The sequence below is a fragment of the Typopeltis vanoorti genome, chromosome 16 (assembly GCF_054136105.1).
Source record: "Typopeltis vanoorti isolate ZY-2024b chromosome 16, IOZ_Tvanoo_1.0, whole genome shotgun sequence".
Lineage (NCBI taxonomy): Eukaryota > Metazoa > Arthropoda > Arachnida > Uropygi > Thelyphonidae > Typopeltis > Typopeltis vanoorti.
This window is the reverse complement of record NC_143564.1, coordinates 18,005,944-18,027,501: the sequence shown is the minus strand read 5'-3', so window position 1 is coordinate 18,027,501 and position 21,558 is coordinate 18,005,944. Positions and strand designations below refer to the sequence as shown.

At 34.8% G+C, this 21,558-nt stretch overlaps 1 protein-coding gene across 1 annotated transcript in view; it reads left to right on the top strand.

The window, feature by feature from the left end:
* Nucleotides 1-21,558, top strand: part of sotv (exostosin glycosyltransferase sotv) — a 159,711-nt gene that overhangs the window by 87,095 nt on the left and 51,058 nt on the right. The window contains exons 7-8 of the mRNA XM_090405934.1: nt 9,598-9,823; nt 14,462-14,645. Coding sequence (XP_090262060.1) covers nt 9,598-9,823; nt 14,462-14,645 — 410 coding nt within the window. The remainder of the gene's footprint in view (nt 1-9,597; nt 9,824-14,461; nt 14,646-21,558) is intronic.

Sequence of the window (21,558 nt, the reverse complement as noted above, 5' to 3'; positions counted from 1 at the left end):
AGAATATAAATTTATTATTCTACTTCTTAAAGTTCAAGACAAAGAATGTTAGTCAGACTTCTCTCTTCATCAGAGTCAACCTCTAAGCTTTGTGGCTTAAAAACTTCGATTTCATGAAAAATATTTTCAGATTGTTTTTGTGAAATATCTTTTGGCTGACTGTTAGTGGTTAAATTTTCTTCATATTCTTCCATGATCTTCGTGATGTGCATGTAAATTTATCAGTTAGAAATCACTCAATTCCTCAGAATGAGATTTAATTAACTCTTTGAAGTTGTCATTGTCAATCTCATCAAAACCCACTTCATGCCCAATGTTGGCAATTTCCTCAACAACATTATCCATTTCATTTGAAAAGCTTCTAAAATGATTTGCACAATATGGAAGAATGTACTTCCAAACGGCTCGCATGTTGCTAGCAATAATTTCATATGATTTTATAACCAGGCTGAGATTTCTCTGATTTGGCCAGAAAAGTCTTGGAAAGCATTCACTTCCAAAAAAAGGCTGGGTTCATTGACATTAAATATTTGTTGGTCACAGTAACTCCCTTCATCCACAATTTTCTTCAAAATCTCTGGATAAATTGCAGCCACCTCCTTATCTGTACTTGAAGCTTCGCCTGTGATTCAAACATTATGTAGGCTCTATTTTGAGATGCTCAAACTACCCAACATTAGCATGAAATTCTTCTTCTTTTCCATCATTGATATTCTTTCTTTCAAGGTTGCAAAGAGACTTAATGCTTTTGATTTAAGCATTAAGTCTCATTAAGCATTCAGTGCTTATCAGGATCCAGTTTTGGTTACAATCTTTGATCCATGTAGAAAGAAATCTCTCTAATTCAATAATTATAATACTTTGATTTTGAGCGGTCTGCATGCATGATGACCCAACCTTACCTTTCTCTTTGTATTCAGCAGCTTTGCTTGAAATTGCTTTTGTAGTTGATTCATCCATTTTGTGTTCTTGTCCCTTCTTTGTTTGGACTCGCCTTGTTCATTTTTCTTTATTATTTCAAGTTTTTCTTCCAATGAGATTACTTTTTGAATCTTTTTCACACTTCCACTTTTTTTGCTCACTAATTCTTTTACTCATGATTAAAGATTAGGAAAATACTTTAAAATAAAAAATTAAGGAAAACAACTGCAAAGGATGCACAAGATATGATAAGCAAAATGTTATGTAATTAGGAGATGACAAATTTTGGTGGTAAATTTGGAACATAGCCTTGAATTTTAGAGGAGCATCAATTGCATTTGGGTACAGAAAAAAAATGACACACTAATTGAAAACTCACTAATCGGAGATGCATTAATCGAGGAATTGCTATATTGCTATTCATTTTGAGAATGGGCCACTATCCTGACTGGTTTTGACTTTTACTGAGTGGGAGACCTAAACCCATGGAGGTGTTGAATGCAGAACTCAGAACATTGCTGGTTCGATGGGTGAAGCACTAATCTAATGCATTTCATATTCCTCTTTGTCTGCAGGGAGGTTCTTTGAGTGGAGTGTTATTGAGCTCTAGGCTCACCCTGTAAGGGCATTTAGATTAGCTGCATTCAGCGTAAGATTGATTTGGATCTTTTAGATTTGTAGTATTCCACTTCATTGTAATCCGAAGCTTGTTTGATCAGTGGGTTTGGATGATTACTTGCCTTGATGAAGAACTTTTCTGCTAGATCATGGAAAAGGGAGGAAATATAAGGAATGTTGACTTCTCTGTGAATCTGGGAGTTTCTTATGAACCATGGGGCATCCAGAATCATCCTCAGGCATTTGTTCTGTATCCTCTGCAGTTTTTGAATATTTGTATTCGAGGTATGACTCCAAGCAGGAGATGTGTAAGTGATGACTGGGTGTATTACCATCTTATATAAAAGTAGTTTGTTATGTACATCAACTTGCTTCTGCTGTTGATCATGGGATAGAGTTGTGCGATTCCTTTAGATGTCTTCGAGCCAATGTGTTTTATGTGATTGCTGAATTGAAGTTTTTTGTCAAGTATCACACCTAGGTATTTAACTTCAGTCTACCATGGAATCTTGACTCGTAATAGGTGTATGTCCTTCTTGCTCTGGATCTTCTTTTTGGAAAACATTATAGCTGAACTTTTTTGGGTGGTTTACTTGTATCCTCCAGTCCATCAGCCACTTTTCTAGTATATGAATACTGCTTTGTAATCTACTGATTGCCAGTCATGGGCTGAGTGATCTTGCTAGTAGAGCGGTGTCATCCGCATATAATATAATGCAGTGATGGGTGTACTAGCATTTTAGGGAATGTCAGCTATGTAAATTGAAAATAAAAGGGAGGCCAAGAGAGATCATCCCTGAGGCACACCAGCCAGGATTTTGCATCTAGTTGATGCAGTTTCATTTATTTTGACTTGCATAAATCTGTCTTTGAGATATGCATCTATTGTTTTTATTAGCTTAATTGGTAGGTTGAATTCTATGAGTTTATAAAGCAGGCCCTGATGCCACACCTTGTCAAAAAGCCTTTGCAACGTCTATGTAGAATGCAACTGTATGAAGGTTCCAGTTGTAGCCTTTTGTGATTTGCTCAAACAGTATGTATCTGTTGTACAGTATTATGGTCTTTACAGAATACAAATTGCTCGTTTGGAATGATTCCTAACTTCAGATTGAAGCCTTGTGAGTATAACTTTTCAGTAACCTTACCAAGACAGGGTAGGAGGCTGATAGGTCTATAGCTTTCTGGGAGTTGGGGGTTCTTTTCCAATATTTTTGATAGGAATGATGTCTGCAGTCTTCCAGGTTGTGGGAAAATGCCGAAATCTGAGAGTAGCGTTGATTATGTTGACTAAATGAATTATAGCTTTTCTGGGCAGTAATTTGATTATTCTGTTGGTGATGCCATCTGGACCTGGAACCTTTTTGTTGTTCAGATGGGCTATAATACTTGTTATTTCTGATGTAGAAGTAGGTGTGATTAGTTCTGAATTATCCTTTTGTTGTCTTAAGACTTGCTTGATACAGTGGTGAATTTTGTAGATAAGGTTGATGTTTAAATTTTCATAAGAGGGGTTATTTACATTGTGTTTCCAAGTTATTTATTAGAGCTTCAGCTTTTTCTTTGTCTGTGTGGGCTATTCCCAACTTGGTCTGTATTGGGAGTATAAGTTGCCTTTTAGTGCGAAGAGATCTCAAGAATTTCCAGATGGAGTTGTCCACTGGGTTTAAATTGGGCAATTTGGTTTCCCAATCATGGTTTCAGTGCTTTTGAAGAGCTTCACGGACTTGCTAATTTAATCTGTTCAGTATTGTTTTATCTTGTGGGGCTCTTGTGTTGTGGTATCTTTTTTGAGCTCTGTTTTTTGCTCTTATTAGGTCCATGATTAACTGAATTGTTTTTTTTGATTTGACTGGTTAGGTTGTTTATAACAAAGTCTATCTCCTCTTTATTGTGAATAACAGGGGCTGGGCCAATGCGCTCTGGGAGAATTCTAGAGAGTTTGTCCGAAGGTATAAAGGAGTGCGGAGGAGTGAGTTGCTCGAGCGTACCGAGCTTAAGCAGGACGGGGGTCGTGGTCAGAAGACAGTTCGTTTAGTGTTTCCAGCTGATACTGGTATCTAATGTTTCTGAGGATGACTATGTCAAGTACGTCTGAGCTTCCAACTGGGCTGTGATGGGTGGGCTCTGTAGATCCAGCTGTAACTATTGAGTTTTGTGTTGAATAATCGTTTAGTGTACGACCTTTATTGTTGATTGTGGAGCCGACCAAGCTGTGTGTTTGGCGTTGAAGTCTCCAGCCATAATAATGGAGTCAGTAGAGCCGAGAATGGAATTCAAATCAGATGCCAACAGTGGGATGCTAAGTGGGTCGTATGCAGCGTAGATTTTGATGCTGCCAGTATTGTTAGTATGAACTCCAATACCTGTTATCTCAAGGTTTTTGGTTTGTGGGTTGGTCAGGACGTTATGGCTTAAATAATTTTTGATGTATATGGCTGTGCCTCCTCCACTGGTGGTAAGTCTGTTTTATACATCACAAAGTCTTGTAATTTAGGGCTATTAGCTGGCCTGAGATGTGTTTCATTTACTAAGACTATATCAGGATTGTGTTCCACACAGGGATAAGGGAGTTAGACTTATTTCCTTTTATTCATGATTGAGAATTATTTTATTCATGATTAGTCAGAATCGAATGGGTACCTTGCAGGAATCTTTTTGTGGAGGATGGCGAAAGATTTATCGTGCTGAATTCCTGTAACATGGTAGCTAGTGAGGCAGTTAATATTGACTTTAGATTGGAGCTTATTTGTTCACGGGATGGAATAGCCTTAGCTCGTGCAGCCTCGGCATAAGTGTTGGTCACTGTTGCAGTTTGTTTTCCTTCCTGAGTTGTCGAATTGGAGATTATTTGAACTGGGGAATGGCCTGTGGCTGTCTTGAGTGTCGCTGCAAGGTGGTGGAAGGGCAGCTGTTGCTGACCCACGGTTCTTTGGGTGTGCAATGCACCCCTTGTAGTTGGCAGGGTGAGGTCCTCCTCAGTTGCCACATTTAGCTGGCTTGGATCTTGGTTTTGGTGCATGTGATAGTCTGGTGGCCCTCGGTGCATTTTAGACACCTGAAGTTTGCCTTGCATAGTTTTTGGGCATGGCCAAACCTTTGGCACTGAGGCCACAAATAGCAGTCAGTTCATATATCTTTTTTCTGCATCTTGTCATTCTCTACCAGCATCATTGGTATAGGCTGTTTATCTGACTTGAGCATCCTGCTCCCTTTGACTGGGGTCAGGCCCTGACTCATAAGGTCAGCAGCGATTTCTTCAGGCTTGAACACCTTTGGTGATCCCACGAAGTACCACCTTCAAATTCTTTTCACTAGGTAAAGCAAATGTATGGTAAGGAAGACTTTTGTTGTCCATTAGCTTTATCATTTATCTATGGTCAGTTATCAAAATCCAGTCTGAGGCTGACTGGATTTTGATTCCTTCCGCTAAGTTTTTAGCCAGGAATATGATATGTTATGTTCCCTAAAGACTGATGAGACAATGGTCCATTTATCCTTATCCCTTAATATAACAGGGGAAACCTTTTCGGTGTTCCTCGGGGCATCCGGTGTTGGCGAGTCTTCATCTATCTGGTCTTCAGTAGTTCTGTCTTTTGTTTGAATGTTCCCCCTGTGAGTTGTTTTGGCAGGGGGATTTTGATGGCAGAACAGTAATGAATTCTCCTTGTGTTACCACCTCCTCCTTTCCATCCTGATAATTAGTTTGAGTGTACTGCTTTATGAAACCTGGCCAGTCAGATTCAAGCTTGTCCATTACGAACTTCAGTACCTCTAGTGACTGCTCCTTATTAAGGATCTGGATCTGCTCCTTGAGGTTTTCCATATCGAGGTGGTGTCTCCTGTTGGCTGGAACTGTTTGAGAACAGCAGTAAAGAATGTGGGAGGCTTCGCAATGAGGTAAGCCTGTTGGCCTACTAATTTAATCCTGCAGAGCTAGGGGCCTGCCAGCAAAAAGTACTGTAGACTGAGGTGGTCTACTAACAGCAATATTTAAACTTGTAATGTCCTACTAAATGGGGGAAAATAGTGTCAAGAACTCACTTGGCCACAGAGTGAAATCTTACCTCCCTAAAATACCATACATCCACCACTGGCCCTCGTTGCGGGTGGGGCCTACGCAACCATCAGACCTCTTGCATGTTTCATGCAGAGGGGGAGACGGTAGGAATCAAACTGTGTTAGTACCAGTGCAATGTGAGTTTCCTGAAAAACCTTGTTTAAAATTCAATCAGGCACAGTCTAAGATAGCATGTCCGATCTCCAAAACAATCTGCTTGGAATCTTAATCAATCAAATCTCTCCTGTATTAGGTATTGAATCCAGTTAATGAATATTAGTCATATTTCCATATATAAGTAGCAAAATGGTGTATGACCAAATTATTAGAATAATCCACATGAGAGATAGTTGTAACAGGTTTTTTTTGGTAAGAATGTAAATTATACTTTGCAGTAATAATATCCTTGTTTTTATTGTTTACCTTTAATATCTCCATTAGTCTGACTTTTGTTGATGAGACCTTATTAAAAGTTGAAACCAGTCTGGGTAATAGCTCTCCATTATGGAATACTGAAGCAATTTTGCATGAAATGAGCTACATCTGTATACAAATGGCATAGTTTTTAAGATGGTTGACATGCTTTGATAAAGAATGAAAACAAGCATATGATTTCTTGTTGGGTATAATTTACTTTCTGATCCAGGAAAAAAAAAAAAAACTGCTACAACTACTAGCATTTGTTTTGTTTCACAGTGTTAAAAGTAACTTATAATTCCATCTATTCACTTCTTTAAAATTTGTTTTAAATTTTGGGTTTGAGAAAGTGAGTCACTTAAGAGTTGAAACAGACTTTCACGTATTCTGTAAGGAATGCAGGAACTAGTGCTTATGACACAATGTCCAGTCTTCACTTTCCAGTGGTGCACTCTTCTTTTTAGGTAACCACATGGATATTGAATCAGTGAAGGTGTGCTGGCAATTTGGGACACTTAGCTGACCAAATTGTATTGTCTATTGGCTTAAACAGTGTTAAACTGAAGTTAAAAGTGGATGATGTAGTGGGTGTGCATGACATAATTGAAGTTTTGAAAGTGAGAGCATTGAAGTCTTAACCCCAGTGATTTTTAACAGTAGCAATCAAAAATTGAGTGATCCATAAAAATTTTCAGGATTTATTTGTGAATTCTTTTATGCCATCTGAAGTGATTTCTTCAGAATATCTTAGCAAAGAAGGCTCTCCAGTTTATTGATAATGCATCAAGTTCATAGCTTAGACCTTAAGTATTATCTCAGATTAATAAAATCGAAATGTTGCCTCTACCGTATTGATTCGTCTAATGAAGCAGTATGTCATTGCAAATTCCATATTTAACTACCATAAGCTCATACTTGAATGTTTCAAGGCAAATGGAGAAGGCAAGCTAGCATCAAAATAATTCTTGTTGAGTTATAATGCCAGAGATAACATATATAACATTGGCAAAGCATGGAAGAATGTTAATCAAAAAACAATAGTAGCATGGAAAAACTTTGTGATGCCAATTTTGTGCACCTAATTTTGAAGAGTTTGAAAACTAACAGAAAGAAACCAAAAAATGGCATACATAGTGAAGAATTTATGGAGACACAACACGCGTGTTAGAATAATTACTTGGCTTATCATTAAGAAATAACATTCAACATTTCGACCTTTGTATTGAGGTCACCATCAGGAAAACATAAATATGTACAGGATATGAGTTACATGACAATACACTGCACAAAAGTAAGATGAATCTAAATGTTTGTTAATCATTTACCTTAGCCTGACCTCTGGTGGAAAAAAAAAATAAATTGTAACTACATTAAACAATTTCTAAAATCCTCTCATATTAAGATTTTCTTCTGTATGGTATTGAAGATGGGGCCTCCAAATTCTTGGAATAATTAATCCATCATTCTTGTTCAGATTTGGATGTTTCGGCATTTCACAAGCTTCTTTGAATTTTCTTTTAAACCAGGTTTTGGTGCAGTGTAGGGACGTGGTGCCTTTCCAGTTCAATTCTGTGACATGTTTGGAGTGTGAGGTCTCACAGGCCTGTTTTACCATAATCTGGAGGTATTTAATGTGGCATTTGTGTTCATCTTTTCTGATTGGAATGGTGCGTCCTGTTTCCCCTATGTAAGGTAGGTTACAGGTACAGTGAATTTTGTAAACCCCTGGGTGGGCAGGGTATGGAAGAGGATCTTTGGAAGAGCTAAGTAAAATTTTTTAATTTTGCATGGGGGAGGGGTTGAAGATTGTCTTAATATTGTATTTAAGAAGTGTTCTATTTTTTCTGAAATGTCCCTAATGTATGGCATTCTTGTAATCTTTTTTTACTTTTAATGGCATTTTTTGGGGGATTTTGTGAATTCTTTTTGTAGGTAATTTTTACAGATGTTTGGCTAATAATTTTTTTTTCCCCACCAGAAGCAAGGGTAAATGATTAACAAACATTTAGATTCATCGTACTTTTGTGTAGTGTATTGTCATGTAGCTTGTATCTTGTACAGGATACAAGATACATGTAGTTTATATCCTGTACATATGTATGTTTTCCTGATGATGACCTCAATACAGAGGTCAAAATGTCAAATGTTACTTTCTTAATGATAAGTAAAGTAATTATTCTAACACATGTGTTGTGTCTCCATAAATTCTTCACTATGAATGCTGACCATCACGTAACCTTAAAAAAATAAAAAATGGCATAGTTTGGAGCAAGTCTCAGCTGAGGTGATATTAGGACATAAGGAGGTGATGATGCAGTCTCATTCTGAAGATCTCTTTGAAGAAATTCTCCACTGAAGAACAAACCCTCAATTAACTGACCCTCGATGAATGGGTTAGTGTGCATTAACTAACTACTGATACAGAACATGTATTGTACCTTTTGGTTATCTGAGCAAATTGCTCTCCCTCTACAATTGGATAATCAAGGGTTTATCTACATCTCCACATACTCCTGTGTGCATGTGTGTGTTTTACTGAAAATCCTTAAAAATAATACACCACTTTGTCCCATAGTGATAATGTAGATGGTCCTGTTGATAATTACTTAAATATTTAGCACAAACACTGATACAGCATGTAAGTCATACCTTTTTCACATGTTTAAAACTCAGTCCATCTGAAATATCACTGAAAATATAAAATCACTACTAGTGAAGTTTGTCACATCGGTGTAATGGATATTGCACTAAAAGAAACCTAAGTTTTAGAAAAAAAATTTATGCCTGATATCGCTCCATTATTCAAGTTCTTAATGAATTGACACACTGATGTGACAATAGTAGTGTTTGTTTGATTCCAGTTATATTTCAGATGGACTGAGTTTTAAACATTTGAAGATGGTATGACCTACATGTTGTATCAGTGTCTGTGCTAAATATTCGAGTAATTATCAACAGGGGTATTTCCATTTTCAGTATTTGGCAAAAGTGGTATATTATTTTTAAGAATTTTCAGTAATTCATACATATATATAAGGAGTATGTGGAAATGCAGATAATCCCTTGATTATCCAACCACAGTGGGAGAGCAATTTTCTGGTCAGATAACCGAAGGTACAAATACATAGTGCTGTATCAGAAGTTAGCTAATACACACTGACCCTATTATACTTGAGCTAAATTAATTTAGCTAAATTTAGCCAATCGAGCTAAATTTAGCCTAAGTCTTAAATTAAACTGTACTAATTGATAAAAATTCAGGAAGTCTTCAGTTTTTAAAAACTGAAGACTTCCTGACCTGAACCAAAAATTTCATGCTGGTCCATTTCATTTAGGTATTGTAATGTGTCATGATTCATAGCTGCATTTTGCATAATAAAATTTGGTATTTGTGTTCTTGCTTGCATATTACCTCCCACATGCACATATTCTAATTGCATTATTTCTTATGGGAATAGTGTAAATTACATTCTAGTTTTCAATAATGAATAAATTGGGATATGCATGTGTGTAATGCTTCATTTAGAATGTAAAAACAGAACTGTTTTTGATCATAAGTTCATGATTATATCCACATGTAGGGCATCAATAATTCTCTATGAAGATGATTTGTCAGAAATAATCCACATCTTAAAATCAATATCTGATGACCATATATCAGAAAAGAGACAGCAAGTGTGTTTTTTGTGGGAAAACTATTTTAGTAGTATGAAAAAGATCGCAACTACAGTCCTGCAAATTCTTAACGACCGTGTGTTTCCTCATACATCTCGTTCATATGAAGACTGGAATAATGCTCCTCTAAAGGTTTGCAGTTTTTGCTTCAAACTGTTTTTTAAAATAGTTTTAATATTAAAATATATAACACCTTTATTTTCTATCAGTAGATTGTGGAAAAAATTGTCAGTTTGTAATAATCCAAACCCTTTTATCTTATGTTGGATATTATTTCTTCCTTCCATTAATTCATAACATATATATACTTATGGGAAGATTCATCTACCTTTCTATGTGATTATTGAAAGTAGTTTTAATCATGGTCTGCAACCATTACCCACTCTGAAATTCAGCTTTATGGTTTGACCATATTCATTATGTATCTTTGATTTGAACATACAGTTCAAATATTCATATTTGAATATTTGAACATTACATTATGTTCAAATAATGTAATGGTAATTACGAATACATAATAGTTTTTCACTTTGTTATAAAGCTTTTATAAGTTGTCTCTTTAATTTTTTTCTTTTTTTTTTTTTCTGTTGCATTTATAATATAGTCTAACAACTTAGAATCTTGTTTGCCTGTCTCTTCATCAATTCTGCCTATAATTAGTGATAGACATGGGCCAACTATCTCTGGCTACTGGTAGAATTACTGGTGGAGATTGAACTGACCACTCAGTCTCTAAAAGCTAGATAGAAATAAAAGGCATTAGCTGATTTGTTTTTATTTTTTTTATCGACTTAAAATCTACTAGTCCTGCTACTGAAGGTTTTTCTCATAAATCATAACATAATTCTATAGGAATCCTTTCTTTCATTGTTATGTTGTTCAGCATTCATTATTAAGACTTTGGAAAGAACAATCATGTATTGAATAATCATTTAAATTAAAAGAAATTTAAATGTTGACTACCATTGGCCTAATGTGTAAACTTACCTTTGGTGCCAATAGTATTTTCTCTTGAAAATGCTTACTCTGGTCGAAAATTTCTCATTCTGTGTATGTAGGGAAGGGAACAGCCAGCTCATTAGAAGCTAGTGACACCAATGTTGCACTAACATTCCTATGCAGCTTATTTATTTATTTTTTCTTGTTCCTGTTATTTTTTTTTTTTTCACTTCGTCATTGTAGCTACAAACTTTTTTTTCACAAAGAAACAAAAATAAAATTATCATGTAGTTGTGTATGAATAAATACAGTTTTTATATGTGGCATTTGCAAAGTATCCCGCCACCAGTTGTATATGGACTCCTGAAAAAAAAAAAATAGTTTACACCTATAAAAAAATAAGCAACTTATGCTAATTGCCTGTTGATGTTATTCGTATTAGTGCTTCACAGTATAAACAACACCAAGATATGAAAAATTATCTTAATTTATTGCAATTACTAATATTTCACTTGTTTTCTACCCTGCATCATCAGAGTACAAATTATAACTGACAAGCACTACACTAAAACATTAGAAACAATTCAATTTGTAATAGACACAGAATTAATGTCCTAACAAGGAGCCCTCTATGGGTTAGTTAACCATAAAGTTAATTTGGAGAGGTTAGGCCATCAGGTCTCATAAATAATCTTTGACTGTTGTACTTGTGCATGGTCATAAGTTGTGTACATTGTAAGTTGAGGAATGACTATATACAAAATAAACCTTTGGTTAATAATTATAGACTAAATGGATATATATATATATATATATATATATATATATATATATATATATATATATATATATATACATACACATATACAATATTGACTTTTGTTCACTCCTTCATGCTGTTACTGAATTGTTCTACATAATGCTGTAATAGTTTTATGTTATTTTCTTTATATTCTGAATTTTCTTTATATTCCACCTAACTATGTATATTATATCCTATATTCTTGTAGACAGGCTTATACATTGGTTATGCATTATTAAAACACTTAAGGAATTGAACAACAATACACCGTAGCAAATACAAATTCGAAAGACTATTTATGGAATCAGCCTCAGCCCTAAGAAACTCTCCAACCTTCAACAAATTTGGTTGTATGCGACTGCCCCAAATTTGGGAGGCTTACATCAGCAGACCTTCAGCCCAACGGCCAAGAAGGTCTGCTGATGTAAGCCTACTTAGCCCGCTAGAGGGCACCATCAGCACTTTTAGGAGAACAATAGCTTCATCTCTTCATTCTCAGTTACAGTGTTGTAGTGCCTACGTGCACATGCCTTCTTTTGTAAGTTCTTTTAGAAGATGGCAACGTGACGTTGCTGAAATATCGGAAATATTTATTAAAGTATAATTTAATTTATATTCTTAACTACGTTGTTCAATTCCTTAAGTCTTTTAATAATATATCCCATATTATATACATTGCAACCAAGAGGGAAAATTTCCCACATATATAAATTTTTGTTTTATCAACTATTTTTGTGAATGTTTTCATTTCATGTGTAGTAATTTGTATGTTGTATTATTGACTTTCAGCAGTATTAATGAGTGTAGACAACTGGTTAATATTCACTTTACCCTTGTACATAAATTCCACAATCATTTCCAAACATATTTTATGTTCTTAAGGATCACAATGTGTATAGGAATTTTTAATAAATAAGCTGCAAAAGAATGGACTGCATGCTGATAGCACTATTCTGTGAGCCCTTAGACTTCTGCCTTCACACACTAAAGTCACATCTAAAAGAGCTTCACTAGACAGTAATCAATTAAAACAGTTAATAATAAATTTAGTTTAATCCTTTATCCAAGTGTGAGCAAACAAAGTTTGCGCTTGAAAGTATCTTCAGGACTGGGTTAAGGTGGTACAACACCGGGCAACTCGTTGCAAAGGTGGAGCAAGCTAACATCACTCCTATCTCATTAGCTCCCATAATGCAGAACACATCTCCTTGCAGATATGTATAATGTTATGCATTAAGGGAAGGGCCACAACCCAGACTAGTTTCGACCTTTATTGAGGTCTCTTCAGTGGGAGCCAGGCCCAAGTGGAGATACCAGGCAGAAGCATTAGCAAGGTCACCTCTACCTATAGGAGTTGCCAAATGGTGTGCCACCTTTTTATTAAATTACTCTGGATTTAGAGAAACTTTCAACATCAACATAAAACATTAACTTATGAATATAGTGATTGTTCCATTTCAAATAGATCTGCTAGGTTTTCTTCTTTTATAAATTAATCACAATTGTGCATTAGGTTGAAAGCCAGCAATATATTCCGAGTAACAGATTAGTTCTGATGTCAGATTTTCACTGGCAATTGGTTCATCATGAACGTGTAAAAGCTAAGCCAGGAGCAAGTTCTTAACTGTAGAAACCTAGTTTTTCATTCGACTACTGAATTTGCATAAAGAAGAAACTGCATGACTGATGAATTTGCACTGTTGAAGATTAACATATAGAATTATCACATCAAATGAAGATTTTATGTATCTTATCTTAAGGAAGCGATAGTATATAGTATAGCATATCATAGTCATAACAAATATGATAGAATGGTGAATTCCTGGCTCATTGGGGCATACCCAATGTAAACTATCGATTTGTTTCATATGCTGTTACTTGCAGTAAAATGGTAGGGAGTCTGTGGTCTTCTGCTTCAGTTGTAATAGAAGCTATATGGCTAGCATAGTGATGCTATCTTTTGCAGGCTATAGGTCAAAAAAGAAGCTCTGACACTAAGCTGACTGACTTTTACTGGGCAGAATCAGTAAAATTTTTCCAGAAAACATGTCACTATATCCAAACACACACATGAGAGCAAAAAAAAAGTAGAATTGATAGAAAGCTGAAAAGACTGTGCATAAATACTAGGCCCTACTCTAAGAAAAAACCACAAAAAACAGGAGAGAAGCAGGAGCTAAAATGATAGCATGTCTCCAACAGTGTTTGCCACTTAGTGGCCATCCTTAATATCATCCCCTTATTAACTATTACTCTACCAAGTTTTACATCATCAAAAAATAACTGAATATTTCCACTTAGATTATTTCCTATATCATTAATGTACAAGTTAAATAGCAGTGACCGAATACAGAGCTCTGTGGCACACCACTAATCACATGCCTTCTCGTAGACTCATTTCTATTAACTACATCTCTTATGTTTATCCATTAGCCACCCTTTGATCCACTTTTGTTCCGTTTCCATTTCTAATAGAACTGCTGAGTTTCCATTTTTTATAAATTAATCACACTTGTGCAATGCTAATCACACTTGTACAATGTATTGAGAGTATACTGCTGTAAAATACAACAGTATACTCTCAATAACAGATTAACTCTGTTGTCATATTTTCACTGTCAGTCGGTTCATTCATCATGCACATGTGAATGGTTAGAAGGGAGCAATTTCGAAACTCTTGAAACCTAGTTTATATCAGTATAAATATCAGTAACATTAACATATTAATTCCTGAATTATACAAATTCAGGAATTTGTGAATTAGGTTTCTAAAAGTGGATAAATTGATTTTTGGCTTTCAAAAAAAAAAAAAAATAGTATACCTCAGATATAATTATTAGACAGAATTATGACAAATGAAAATATATAATTGTTACAGGCATTAAAAATTTACAATATGAAAATCTCATTACTGTGGTTTTCTTATTGCTATGATTGTTAAAAAGAATCGTAATTGAAAAGAGATGATTTCATTTCATATTTGAGCTGTTTCTACAATAGTTATGTTTATGTTTTGTTTAAATTTATAGCTAGGAACATCATCTCCCCTATTCTTGCCAGTTGTTACACCAAAATCCCAAGGTTTCACAGCTGTTATTCTAACATACGACCGTTTAGAGAGTTTATTTCAAGTTATTCAAAAAGTGGTGCAAGCTCCAAGTTTGGTCAAGGTACTTGTTGTTTGGAATAATCAAAAGAAGACCCCTCCTCCAGGTTAATATTTCTTTTCTGAGTACCAAAAAAAGTCTAAACTTGCATTGGATTTTTTTTTATTATTATTATTTTAAGATAATAAATATCCTTTGTTATTTTATAGCAAAATAGGCAATGACAAACAATATTTGCTTATTTCATTTGGCTCCATAGCTTAAGTTGCATTGGTTTAATTCCAATCCCACCTGCTTAATTATAAAATGAATTTATGCTGCCAACCTTGTTGGCAGAGTGGTTAGTATATCCACTCTCCAGCCAAAAGATTGCAAATTCGAATCCCAGCATGGGTGTTTGTGATTGTCTGTGAAAATACTAGTGGTGGTGGTGGTTGGCATTGGTGTAGATCAGGGGTCGCCAAACTTCTTTGACCATCGACCCCTTCAAGAGTTTCTTGACTTTTTATCGACCCCCTCTATTTTACTATTACATAATTATAATAGGAGGACAAGCAAAAAAAAGATTATGTGAGTTTTTCGATTGTTTGTTTTATAGTTACAGTGTTTATTGTATGTATAATATAGTATATATTATTATATTACTATTAATATACTGGTATTAATATCACTGGTGTTACTACCAGCCCTGCTCTTCTCTTCAACATAGAGAAGTTTAGTTCGTGAATGAATAGTGATTGAATTGTAATATATATGTTGATGAATTTTAGAACATTAACGCTCACTTGTATGTCGATGTGCAAAAATGAGACTGGGATCGAATACGTGTAAGTATAAATAAATAAGCAACCACATACATGTTGCAATCTCACTCCCGCCACGCTGGCTGGACGGGAACCACAGACATCAGTTTATTGGTAAATACGTCATTTTGGCCTACTTGATTGGCCTCTGTAACTATTTTCATGACCTTGCTCCATCTTACAGGTCCTATTCATGTCACTGTTCCCACAATTCACTCTTAATTGCGTTGTCATTCAGGATGGAGGTAATCCAAGTTTACTGAATTAAATATTACCCGTACAATGATGTGTTATATTTTTCTATCAACCCTTAACAATGTTATATTAACCACTTTGGCAACCACTGTGTAGATGATGAAGATAGTTGCTGTTTGTTGTAGTTAGTGGATTTGAGTGGTGGAGATGGAGAGTTGTAGAATAGGTACCCTCCCTCAATGAATCTTTGGACTCCCTAGAGGGTGTCGCATAATAATAATTTTTTCAGTATCCATTCCCGATTGGTTTGGGGTTACTTGAGAAGAGATAAAATAAAAAAAAAATAAAAACCAACATGATGAAGTTGTGATGTGCATTGGGTCTGCTGTTATCCAAGTACTGTCTGCAAGAAAAACTCAAGCTATTTGGGACTCTGTGAAACAATTAACTTTCCAACATGGCCAAGATGACATGATCTTAAACAACTAACCAAGATCATGTCATCTCGACCATGCCCTAATTCTACATTCCAGTTCATCCTATGGATATTCTATAAAATAAACATGTACATGTTCTCAAGTCAGAGCTTCATATGGGTAACTGCACGGTTATTCTTTTCATACCAAATGTTTATAGCCATTGCTTTGTCATGTGGAGCATTACTTTGTTAAAATTGTAAGGGTATATCTTAAAATTGTCCTAATCTACAAACTTCATTATTGGGACAACACATACTGATTTTTTTTTTTTTTTTTTTTTTTTTTTTTAAATTCTCTATGCATTCTTCTTACTCACATGTATCCATCAGACTAGAAGAACTTGGCATGTCATCCCACAGGATCAATTTTCCATTGCTCCATAGTCAAGTTTTGTGTTTTTTTCCATTCCATTTAGCAGTACATGTTTGTTACTGTCAACAAAGGCTTCTGGGTGGCATTTCTTCCATTTAGATTCATGGCATGCTCCATTCTGTGTGGTGTGGAAATAAGTATAGAATTTCTTGTGGTTCATATTTCTAAATATAGATTCTCTAAGGTGTGGTGGCTAGATGAAGATAACCAGCCTTCTCAGAGAGCATCAGTGCCTGTCAGTATTTAAAGTCCACCTTGGTCATACCTTGAGATCACTCTCACTTGTGTACTTCTGTTTTTTTAGCATGTCTTCAAATTTGGGCTTGGAAAACATCTATAGCTGGATTCAAATCTGCAGCCTGATAGTTGGAGATTGAATATCACAGCCAACCTGGCCTGGATGTGACCATTTTTTCTATGAATTCATTGTTCAGATGGATACAAGATTGAAATTACTTCTGAGAAAACTGCTGATCTTTATAGGCCATGAATTGGTATATTATATAGTTGAATCCAGTTTGATGCAATTAAAATTATGTACTGTACATTTCTGTAGGATTGTGTTGTGTTGAAATGTAAGGGAGAAAAAGGACAACATTGACCAACATACTTTCTTGGTTTCTGTATAGTTCATGAATTGTTTTTTATCTTTACAGTCACTGTCCTTATTCTTTAGTATTAAGCATTTTCTTGTAGTTCACTCTATCAAAGGCCTTTTCAAGATTCACTTAAAACAAATATTGGTAACATATACTTGATAACATTTACTCTTATTCTCTTTTCAACAAGGTTTTTGCAAAAAAAGGCTTTCCCTTTTACCTTTTCCATTATCTAAAATCAGAACTAATCTGCATTCATTTGAAAATCAGATATCAAATGAAGTAATTTATTCGATTGGAAATGCTACCATCCATTTTCTATGAGTGTATCTTGTTTTAAGCTAAATTCAAAAGTATAATAAAGAAAAATTATATTAGTCTGCAGCCTTCAAGGTCTTATACACTTATAACCCTAAGGATGCACAGTCATAATACCAAACTAATAAAAGATACGTGCCTCTGTAGAGCCCATGTAATCACTTTTATGAGTTTATTTTTTTTTTTTAGGTTTTAATACTAGATAGCACTGTTCTGAACTATTGGCTTTTTTTTTTTCAATGGTAAATAGGATCCCATGATATTAGTACTTGCAAGTCTAGAGTGGTAAAGCAAATGTTAACAGAGGTAGAAAATGTTATCAAGTATATAATACCTTATATTTTTATTGAGCAATAGTCTCTTAAATTCAAATTTAAAATATACATATTGAATATTATGTTTGCATAGTATATTAGTGTGATCATTTTTAAGATTATATGCATCTTATGAACTTGATCTGATGTCATCCTTTTTACTGTGTGCTTTTACATTGTAAGTAAAAGCTGAATTTTTGTGTTTGTTTCCCAGCCACAAAAAGTTGTAAACCTATAGTATATTCGTATTGTGATGGGTTAAGGATTTAAAATATTTTTATTAATATTATATATTTTTGTATTTTTTTAAAAATTTATTTTGTACTTAATCTGGAAATCCTGCTTTAGAGACCAAACATGGAACTTGCTCACACTGCCTTGATATACTTGTTTAAGAATTCCAAAGAAGCAGAAGGCGTGCAAGATTGTACTACTTCATAAGAAAGAGATGACACGACTCAAGCTCCAAATTATGGGAAAATTTATGTGTCAAATTTGGTGGTTAAAGTGTTGGATAGGCCCAAGATCCAGAACTGGGTTGACAGCAGTGGCATTCTCTTTGATGAACAACATGGATTTGCTAAAGAAAGCTCATTTTAGTAATCTGCTTACTTATTACAATAAGGTGACACAGGTACATACAGTGGTATACTTAGTTACAAAGCTTTTGATAGGTTGCCACATAATAAGTTGATAGTTAAAATTGGAATGGATCGGGTTGGACAATAGATTGGTTTAATCTTTGGAGATTGGCTATATGATATTAGCAGCAAGTTTGTTTATGGGGAGCAATATCCCAGAAGAGAGAAGTCACTGGTAGTGTGCTTCCAGGGTCCCTTTTTAGTGCCATTGCTGTTTAACTAGTATGTTATTGATAATGGGGAAGGCTTGAATGGGGATATTCAGTTGTTTACGTATGATGCAAAGTTGGTAAGAACAATGAGGAGTGGAGCAAATGTCGTGGCTTTGCAAAGAAGACTTGAATAGATTGACTGAATGGGCACCAGAGTGAGGTTGCCAGTTCATGGTAGCAAAGTGTAAGATTTTAAAATTAAGGAAACAAGGATAGGATGTAGCATATACATTTGGTGGGAATATATTGGAGGAGATGGAAGAAATAAGAGATCTGAGGGTGTTGGTGGATATGGGCCTAAAATTTAGAGGTCATCGCTAAATTTGTGAGGACAGCATAACAAATTATGACAATGATGCATAGGACACTGACTTATAGATATAAGGAGAATATGATAATTCCATTGTATAAGGCTTTGATTAGGCTACATGTGAACTACTGTGCACAGATTTGGTCACCTGGTTTTCAAAAGGATGAAAGATATTGGAAAAGGATCCAGAGGCAACTAACAAGGTGGTTTCTGTTCTCTGGGAAAATGCTATCTAGTGGATAGGAGGAGGGGTGGGGCAGTCAATAATTCCTTATCAAACAGTTGGTAAGGGATTATTGTCATATTAACATTGAAGAGGTTATTTATAGAATGGAGTGGGATGCATGTTTTTGAAAAGAGAGTGGTCAATGACTGGAATGTCTCAGTGTGGTGACTGCAGAGAACATGAATGCATTTAAGGCAGGCATGAGGAGCTGTGTTTGTGACACAGGCTTCATGATGAGTCATTGATATCATAAAGTTCCGAAGGTAATAATATCTTACTTATTCCTCTTCATTGGGAGCATAGGGCTACCACAGATCTCCATCTGACTATTTTGTGCTTCTCTCTTCATCTGTGTCCAATTCTTTTTCTTTCCAATCTTTCTGAGCTCTTCTTTTACCACTACTCTACCAACTCATCTTTGGTCTACTTCTCTTCCTCATTTTTTGTGGATTCCACCGTGATACTTGCTTGACTTTGTCTTTTTCAGGTTTTCTTAGTACATGCTCTATCCATCTCCATTTACTCTGACTGATGTCTTACATTATTGGTTTTTGTTTGTTTTTTTTTGCCATAATTCTTTATTAGATATCTTTTCTGGCTATTATATTTGTAGAATTCTTCTTAAACATTTATTTACAAAACTTTGCAGTTTTTTTCTATTAAATTTCTTAAATTTAAATTTCTCTGCTGTTTCTAAAATCTGATTATCCAATACTATGTCTTCTTTTTTTTTTTATTTTCATTAGTTTTTTTTCATTTTATTTATTCTTAATCTAACAGTCAAGGCTTCTTCATTGAGTTTTATTGTTTTTCTTTCATATGTTGTTGTGTATGTGCAAGCAAACATATCATCTGCAAAATCCAGGTATTGTAGTTCTATTAAATTCCACTGCATTCCTTTGGTATTTTTCATGGCATTTCTCATAACACAGTCTACAACAATAAGAAATATTGTTGGGGAGAGAATGCAGCCCTGACTAACTCCTGTTTTAATTTAAAACTTTTCTGAAAGTTCTCTATTGCGTATGATCTGTATTTTATATTTTTTATATATTTTTAACTATGTTGATAATTTCACATGGTATGCCATAATATGTCATTTATTTCCATATTGCTTCTTTGTTAATGCTGTTAAAATCTTTTTCAAAATCAAGCTGATATAAAGATTTGTCTGCCATTCTATTGACTGTTTTGTTGTTGTTATTCTGAGTGTTGCTATTTGATCTATACATGACGTTATGTTTAATAATGATATTCCTCTCCAATTACTGTCCTAATCCTGTGGCTTCCTCTCTTTGAGAGGGTTATAGCTGATTACTAGGGAGATAGTGACACAGGGTGGTTTCCCGTTGCCTTCCTTGCCATAAGTATATATGACTGTAACTTGTGTGTTCATGGGGCCGGTTTGTCTGCTTGTGGGATGAAAAACTCCAGATAAACTGGCAGAAAAAAACCCTGCTGTCCATGCCCAAGATCGACTGACTTGGCTATGACTGAGGAAGATCCTTAAGCTCCTCACGTCATTGACGGGAATCGAACCTAGGACATTCCTTCCCCAGGCATATGGTTGCGAAGCACAAAGCCACTAGGCTAACCTCACGGACCCAATTACTGTAATCAATTAACTTTCCTTTTTCTAGTATTTTGATCATTAACCCAATATTCCATTCATCTGGCCGTTCTTCCTGCATCCATATTTAGTTAAGAAATGGACAGAATATGTTCACCATTAAATCTACTGTGTATCTGCTTTTAATAGTTCATTTGGTATATCATCCATACCAGCTGATTTTCTATTTTTACTTTCTTTTAGTGCTTTTTTTTTTTATTTCTTGGTGTCTATTTTTAATATTTTTCCCTTTTCTTTCTGGTATTTAAATTTTTTTTTCAGGTTTTTCTCTATTCATTATCTCTTTGAAGTCCTCTACCCATCTTTCTGTTTTCTTTTAATTATTGCTTTTTTATTTCCTTGTTTGTCTTTAATAATATCTCCTCCTCTTCTTTTTTTGCCTGTCATTGTTCTCATAAAATATTATATAATGTGTTAGTATGACCTCTATTAGCTAGCTGCAAATTCTTCTTCATTTAGTAGGTTTTCAGTAAACTCTTATCTTTTCTCACATTTTTCTTAATCTCTTTATGTATTTCTTTCTTCAGTTTGGAGTTTTGTGTGTGAAGATATCCATTCTTTGCCTTTTCCTCTATGTATTCCTAGTATTTTTTCTGTGGCTTCATGGTATATGCTTTTAATACTTGTTCACATTTCTTCAGTCCTTTTGAACTCTTCACTTTATTCTGACTAGTCTGAGTAAGAACATCATGTCTGTTTTTAATCTCTACTGCATATTTCGTTTTAGTTTCCATATTTTTTTAGTTTATTTGTGTTATACATTGTTTTAGCCCATTACTTTCTTTAAGGTCATTAATCTTATTTTAATTTCTCCTATTATTAAAAAATGGTTTATATAAGCTTTTTTAACCTTTTATGATCAATTTTGTTATAAATTATTCTATTTGGTGCTCTCCATGTTACTTTGCAGAAATCCAGTA